This window comes from Octodon degus, unplaced genomic scaffold (assembly GCF_000260255.1).
Source record: "Octodon degus isolate 3935 unplaced genomic scaffold, OctDeg1.0 scaffold00107, whole genome shotgun sequence".
In the NCBI taxonomy this organism is placed as follows: Eukaryota; Metazoa; Chordata; class Mammalia; order Rodentia; family Octodontidae; genus Octodon; species Octodon degus.
In genome coordinates this window covers 3,024,732-3,033,326 of record NW_004524683.1, presented here as the reverse complement: position 1 = coordinate 3,033,326, position 8,595 = coordinate 3,024,732, and the positions used below count along the sequence as shown (strand labels likewise).

At 32.7% G+C, this 8,595-nt stretch overlaps 1 protein-coding gene across 1 annotated transcript in view; it reads right to left on the bottom strand.

Annotated features, from left to right (window-relative positions):
• Faf1 (Fas associated factor 1) overlaps positions 1-8,595 on the bottom strand; it is a 424,408-nt gene that overhangs the window by 374,712 nt on the left and 41,101 nt on the right. The window contains exon 2 of the mRNA XM_004639141.1: positions 2,905-2,973. Coding sequence (XP_004639198.1) covers positions 2,905-2,973 — 69 coding nt within the window. The remainder of the gene's footprint in view (positions 1-2,904; positions 2,974-8,595) is intronic.

Here is an 8,595-nt window from a genome sequence, read left to right as displayed (position 1 = left end):
AATTCTTTAAAAACTTAATACAAACTGTTCCATAAGGCCCATTAAATGCAGACCAAAGGCAATAGTAATTTAGAAGCACAAAATACAATGTACGGGCAAAACAGAGACTACTGTATAAAAACTTCAATAAAAGATTTAACAATTTAATGCACTGTTCAAGCTGCTTCTTTTTTTCTTCAATCATTTGTTGTTGATGATGATGTTGTTTGAATCAGAATCTCACTACACAGTCCAGGCTGCCCAATGTAGCTTAGGCTACCCTAAATTCATAATCCTACTGGCCAACCCTCCTGACTGCTGGGATGACAGGTATTCACCACTACAATTAAGTTTCATTCTTAAAACATTTTATCATAACATGAGTGATATATAAAAACAGAAATTCAAAAGTTTAAAGAGTAAGGCAGTTATAAAGCACAACAAATCTTTATTGTGAATAAAAGTGAGATATTTCAAAGAAAGGCCAGCTAGGAGATACACTTCAAAAGAAGTCAAGTTGAAGAATGTTATAAAAGATAGCTTAAGGCCAGAGATACAGCTCAGTGGCACAGTGCTTGCCTGGCACACACAAGGTTCTGAGTTTGAGTGCCAGTACTAAAAAAAGAGAATGAGCAAGCAAGCAAGCTTAATGCTTTTATTTATTCCAATGGGAGACTGCAGTTCAGTTAACTCAGAAATAGCAATTTATCATCCAATTATTCAATATTAAACTGAGCATTGTATATGCTTATAATCCCAGCACTTCAGGGGCTAAAGCAGGAGGATCACCAGGAGTTCAAGGCCAGCCTAGACAATGTAATAAGTTCAAACCCTGCCTGAACTACATAGCAAGACCTTATCTCAAAGAAAGAAAGAAAGAAAGAAAGAAAGAAAGAAAGAAAGAAAGAAAGAAAGAAGGAAGGAAATTCATTGTAAGTGTTTTAACCTTTAAAACTAATGAGCATGGACCAGTAAGAAAGAGCTAAGGAAAGAATTTACATCTATGTCCCAACTGGTGATTCCCACATTACAGACTTGTAATTTACTACTCCTACTCTACAATCTTCCTTTTCTCTATCCAAAAATACTTCCAAAATATACAAACTAAAACAATGCACTTGCTATTGCAAAACTAAGTTTCAGAACAAGGAGCTTGTAGATATCACTACAAATAAATTGCTGCTTCTTCCTCCCATTCTTCACTTAGAAATCATGGTGCTGTCACCTAATATGAATTTTGGGCACACACCACACTTATTAAAAACATGGATTTAAAGCAGGCTATATAAATATTTCTAAATGTTCTTTAAGTGCTAAAACACAAATATAAAGAAGCAATATTTTACCAAAAATGACTATGTCAAAAGTATACTTGGTTGGTAAAAATCTGTTAATGAAACCACCCTGGAAGTACATTTGGCTCAAATTATCTAAAATATTAAAAATATGTATGTAATTTGACTCACAAGTTCAACTGCATATTTATTCAGTTTCTTCTAGGAAAATAATAAGCTAAATATGCAGTATTTATGTTCAAGAACGTTCTCTACAATAATGTCTCCAACAGCAAACTACTGCAAAAATCTTACATAGTCAACAACATAAAATGGTAGGGCAAAAAAAGAATGGTAGGTAAAACTATGCTATAACTACAAAATGCAAACTTTTTCTTTTTTAAATGATGAACAGCCACGGTTAGATAGGAAAATATGCATGATATGTTAAATGAAAAACTCAGATTTAAAATAGATTCAAAATCTTCTCATTTGTGTATTAAAAAGTTTAATATCATAATTATATCCCTGGAATAATATACCTAAAATTTCAAAACAAGTATTTCTGAGTAATGGGACAAATGATCATTTCAGGCTGAGCAACATTTATTTGAATTGTTTAGGACCTGGCATATTTTAATATTTCAGACTGTCAGATTCTGGGGTTTTTCACAGACTTTTTGATTGAGCATCCCTAATGTAAAAATTTGAAATCCAAAATGTTCCAAAATCCAAAACATCTGCATGTCATGTAGGTGCCCAAATTTTGAAGCATGTCAGATTTGAGGGGTTTTTTATTAGGGAACCTCAAACTATGTGTTTTTCTAAAATTTCTTTACCTCCTTATTTTATTATAATAACCATTATTACTTTTATAAGCTGAAAATCTTTTTAACATTAAAAAATATTAATAGTCATAGAACTGCACAAAGCACACAGATAACTAAGAACTCCCTAAGTACATGTTATATCTACGTATTTAATTTTACTTCTACAAGTATATTTTAAATTTTGAATTTTGAAAACTAGCACTTTTTCAAAATTGTAATTTTAATTTTCTTTAGCATTTCAAGACATCTGTGTCATCCTAACACAACCAGTATTTTTCAAATATAATTTATTTTTAGTTTGCTTTGCAATAGATGATTGTTTAGTACTATGCTGTGTTGTCCCTTTCAAGTTACTGCCCAAAAAGAACTAAAAAAAATTAAACTATGCCACCTTTTTGTGACAAATTACCTTAAATTCATATAGAAATCACAGCAAAATGCTACTTCTCTAATGACTTTAGAGGAGCACAATAATCAGAGAGAGGCCTAGGGAGGGGGAAATATCAAAGAGTTACTTAGACAGGCAAGTTTGACTTCTCTCCTTCCAAACATCTCCACAAAAATACTACGTGGGAAGATAAATCATAAGGCACAATAAAATAAGAAAACAATTTTAAAAATCACTTCAATTTTCTAAGTACTCATAATAATTTATTATTGAACTAAATAGGACTTCATATCTAGGATATGAAATTAACAATATATTCATTCAGACAAGTTATAGATGGGCTATAGTAAACTGACCCATCTGCAAGCATATTAAAAGATATTCAAGAATTCATGAAATCTGAATATGGGTAGAAAAATTAAAAAGTACTTACCACTAAATCCCAATTATTTTGTTCAAGCAATGTAATAGCTTCATCAATGTTCTCAATGCCAGTACACGCCTGAAAGCAAAGTAAATAAACACTTTATAATTTTAGAAATGAGGTTAGGCTTAAAATGTAAATAGCATTATATGTATTTTAAACTCAAATATTTTTCTGAATAAAGTCAAGACACTAAACAGCTAACACTTCTACACATTTTAAACATAACATTTGAAAACTGTTAATTATAAAGTAAATTTACATTATACATATTTTATTATTACAATATAAAGACAATGAAAACAATTATAAAGAGTGTGTTTAAATATTGAGATTTGGAGTTCAGCAAAATCTCTAGGTTCCTAACTGCCAAGAACAATTTTATTAAAAAGTTTTTAAGACAACTGTATCTAAGTAACTGCACTTCAACTCAAAACTTGTACTCTTTATAAAAGCTAACTGAAAATATTAGGCCTAAAGTAAAAATACAAAACTTGTAGATCTATGTTGTCTGATTTGTTAGTCATTAGACATATTAGCAAATAAGTACTTGAAATATGATACAACTGAGTTAAAGTGTGCTGTAAGTATAAATTACATAACACGTAAGCCTTAGTATAAAAATTAAAATGTATACTATCTCACTAATTGTGTAATACTATCTCATTCAGTAATTTTATTAAATGATTCTATTGATAGACTGGCTTAAATATCATTTATATTAGTATGTTAATTATAATTATTTGCTTAACTAGTCTATTAGCATAATAAAATTGATTACACTGACATCTTTATAATTTTTTAGCATAGATACAAACTACATATGACAATTGGACATGGTAGCACACGTCTATAATCCCAGTATGCAGGAGACTGAGGCAGGAGGATCAATGCAAGTTCAAGACTAGCCTGACCTACAAAGTAAGCTCAAGGCCAGCCCGAACTGCATAGCAAGCCCCTGTCTCAAAAGGACAAAAAATTGGGGCCAGGGAGACAGCTCAGTGGAATAAGCACTTCCCTGGAAAGCGCAAGGGTCTGAGTTCAATCCTCGGTTCTGCAAACATAAAATAAAAAATTTAAAAAGACAAAAAATAAAAAATAAAATAAAATAAACATATAACTTTCATTACATTTCTATTGTTGCTCTACAAAAGACATATTTGTGACCTGATTAAGTAAACATTAAAATATAACCGCAGGGCTGGTGAGATGGCTCAGTGGTCTAAAGCACCTACTTAGAACCAGCTTAGCAAAGCACAGGGACCACAGTTCAATCCCCCAGCACCACATGCCAGCCAGCCCCGCCCCCTGGTGGGCTGAGCTGGACACACACACACACACACACACACACACACAAATAAATAAAATTTTTAAAAAAGAATGTATGTGTGTTATTAAAAAATAATAATAAAAATTTAAAAAATAAAATAAAATATAACCGCAAAAAGAAACACAACTGCCCTTTGACAGACACTAAAGAAAATAAAAAGGCAAATCAGGGACCAGGGAGATGGCTCAGTGGAATAAGCGCTTCCCTGGCAAGTGCAAGGGCCTGAGTTTAATCCCTGGTTCTGCCAAAAAAAAAAAAAAAGGGGAAATCACAGACTGGGAAAAAATTGCTACAAAACCTCTCTAATTGGAAGATTTATAATCAGAACATAACAATTGAGAAAATTGAATTTTAAAAAATTCAAAACAATGAAGATTAACAGAAAGATAACCAAAGAAGATATATACATGAATGAATAAAACATCAAAAATGCTTAATATCATTAGTCAATAGGGGAATACAAAGCAAACAATATCACTTCTACATACTAAAGTTGCTAAAATCCAAAAGACAGTATTAAGAAATGTTGAGTATACAAGATTAGAACTCTCCTACATTGCTGAATAGGACACAAAATCACACAGTAATTTGGAAAAATCCATTTTGCAATTCTTTGGAAATGTACCATTAATTCTGCTCCTAGGTATTTATTGAAAAGAAATGAACAAAGTAACCATAAGGCAGGATAATCTGATTTCCAGAGTTTTCATATCATACAACTAATGTACTCCACCTTCCATAAAAGTTGTACACAGAGAAACAACAAAACATGGCTACTGAAGAAAAAAATATTCTTTAAAAAAGAAGAAAATTAACAGAAACTGCCCGTAAGTAAAGACAGACATCAGGCTCAGTAAACAAAGTCTGTCAGTTATTATTATGTCACAAGGCCAAAAACAAAAAAAAAAAGTGTCAAAAAAATAGACTATAGGAAGAGGGATTAAAAATGGTAAGATATAATATGTATGTGTAATGATCCCCCAAAATTGTCATTATTATATGTTATAAACAATTACTAATTTAAAGTTTATAATAGAAAATGACAATAAAGAGAAATTATTCCAAACAGGATCAATTGGAATTTCTAGAGGTGAAGACTACAATGACTGAAATGAAAAATTAACTAGAGAATCTGGGCACAAAGAGAGAATCAACAGAACTTAAAAATATTCACTTGAAATTATCAACTATTATAAGTATAAAGAAAAATGAAAAAACATGAATAAAGCCTAAAAGATAGGTGTAACACTCAAGTATATTGACATACACACAGTAGGAGTACCAGCAAAGAGAAAAGGAAAAAATGGGCAGAAAAAATACTAAAGAAGAAAGAAGGACCAGAAACATTCCAGATTTGATAAAAAGTAGATAATCTACATATTCAAGAAATTCAAGCCAGAAATGTTATTGTGTGCCTATAGTTTCAGCACGTGGTAGGATCATTTCATTCCAGGAAGTTAAGATCACCCTAACAAAATGGTGAAAACCTGTCTTAGAAGGAGGAGGAGAAAAAACTCTGGGTTCAATTCCTAGTGCACATCCACACACAAAGAAAATCAGAAGACGTAATTATGCTCAACAAGTTTCAGGTAAGACACAAAGACACCCACACTAAAACACATCACAATCAAAGTGCCAAAGGCTGAATTTTCTTGTTTTGTTTGCTCTCAGTACTGAGATGAAACCACATTCTACCACTGAGCTACAGGCCCAATTCCCAAAGAGTATGTTGGAAGCAGTAAGAAGAAAAAGATTTATGTACAGTCATATAGCACATAAAAGTACATGTAGCACAAATGATAATGAACAATATAATTCCTTGTATTAGTTCATAATGATAGTAAAAGGGATAAATATTAGTTTTCTATTATGCTATACTTTTTATTATTAAGAATGTACTTCTACTTGGGAAAAATTTACTATAAAACCATATACTGCCAGATATGCTGGTACACATCTACAATGTCAGCAATCTGGGAGACTGAGGCAGTAGAATAACACGTTTGAGTTCAGCCTATGTAACTTAGCAACTAAGTGAGACACAGTCTCAAAATCAAAACTTAAAAAAGACTGAAATATAGCTGAAAGTTAAGGCCCAGAGGTCTATCACTGGTACCACACATATCATAATGATACTGAGTTCAACTTCAGGAGGTGTCTCTTTCATGTCTTATATAATAATGTTATCCTTATAATTCTTGCATTTGTCTGAGCTGAAGTTTTAGGGATCTTATTGGTTATGGACCAGGTTTTAGTTGTATAAATTCAGTCTTAACTGAATTTAATTCATTTGAGAGTCTTGAAATTCTAATTTTCTGTAGATGATGTCTCTATTCCTTCTTGGGGGTACCTGCTTGGACCCCATCCAGTGACAATTCCAAAATTTTCAATACAATATAATTCCTTGTATTAAATCTATCCTACTTAAAACACCTAGATATGTATTTATTATTTTTGTTTTTACCAAACTCTGACTGATCTAGAAAATCATCTTTAATTGGCAATAATTGTGTTAAAAACAAAACAGGGTAATAGGAGCCTCAAAATAACAATAGTTGGGCAAAATCACTGATGATAAACAAGAATGGTAAATTTACTCTGTGAAGAAATCTAAAATAGAGGTCAAGCTATTATATATGAAAATGCATATACTAAGCTCATGTATTAATTTTGAAAAAGCAATCTAGAATTAGAAAACACAAATGCCTACCAGATTTAGGAATTAAAACCTGAAAAATCACTGCTAGTTCTACAGTCTACCTGGAATCTTTTATTTACCTTACTTGGACAGAACTGAAATGCTTCCCTAAGTGTCTAAAATAATACTGGACTACCTAATAATTGTATAGGACAATATGAACATCAAAAATAAAAATGTCAAATACACTGAAATAAATCTATGTATCCAAGTCAATTATTTAAAAACAAACTTTTTTTTTTTTTTTTTTGTGGAACAAAACAAACATTATTTATCACTCGGGTTATTCCCTAATTTTCCAACCAGGCATTATCTGAACCAAATGATCAAACCAAGAATCACAAATAGTAAGACAGTGTCAGACTATAAGCTTTTTTTGCATGATAAAAAATGAACTTCACACTATCACTCATGAGAACATATGTCAAAAATGTTCATCCTAAGTCTAATCAAGAGTCCAGACCTAAAAGACGTATAGTGACACATCAAGTGCTACAATTTTTTTTTAAATGAGCAAATTTAAAATGTATTTCATACAACTATCCAGGACTCATTGTTAATATTACTACAGGACCTTGCGCTTGCCAGTTACTTTTTACTCGTTGCTGGGACAAAATACCTGACAACCAAAATTTAGGAAGGAAAGGTTGATTTAGCTCACTGTTTGTGGAGTCTTCAGTCTATACTTGGTTAGCTCAAGGACAGGGTGGGCACATGGCAGAAGACAGCAGTTCATGGTGGCGGAAAACAGCAAACAGCACGAGCAAAAAGGGAGGAGCAGCAGCAGCAGTAGAGAGCAAGCCTCTTTCCCTTTCTTATATTGTGTTCAGGATATCTGCCTCAGGGCAGGTATAGTAATCACATCCATAATCCCTGCATTGGATCATGAATTAATCACAAACTCTAGAAGCCTGCCCCAATGACTGCATGAGGTTTCAGGGGAACAACTGGACACAATCCATAACCTTCTGTATCATTTTTATTGTTTTTTCATTGTCAATAGTGGGTATCACCATGGTAATGACCAGCACTTATTTTCTGGTTACGTGTCAATTTTCCAGGAAACACAGTTGTTTCTGCATCCATTCTGAATATAAATTTAACTTTCTCACAATGGAAGCAGGGCAGAACTTCCATTTCTATACCACATCCAAATGATCCAAGACAGTGGCCAGAGGGCAAAATGGATTATGGTAATGAGCCATATTCTTCAACTTTTGTGTGTGTGTGTGTGTTACCAGGGATCATACTCAGGACCTTGCACTTGCCAGGCAAGCACTTATTCCACTTAGCTATCTCCCCAGACCCCTCTTCAACTTTTTATATATCCATACTATACACTCTTTATACTATGTCCACTAAAGTATATTTTCCAGTGAAACTTGGCTTGGTTGTATGACTAGATCTTGTCCATGTGAAAAATGACAAGGACGGGCATTTGACAAATCTGGACCTAGACCTTTAGAAATACAATGGATTTCTGCTGGCACTATTAAAGTTATCAATGCCATCTGAGATCTTTTCTTTGGGTTATCTGTGATCCCATCAGATATCAAATCAAATACATACGAACATACATCTGAGTATTAACTATTAAGAACCATGGAAGGCCAGCCAGATAGCTCAGCAGATTAAAGTGCCTGCTTAGGCAGATGCAGGGACCAGGGTTTGA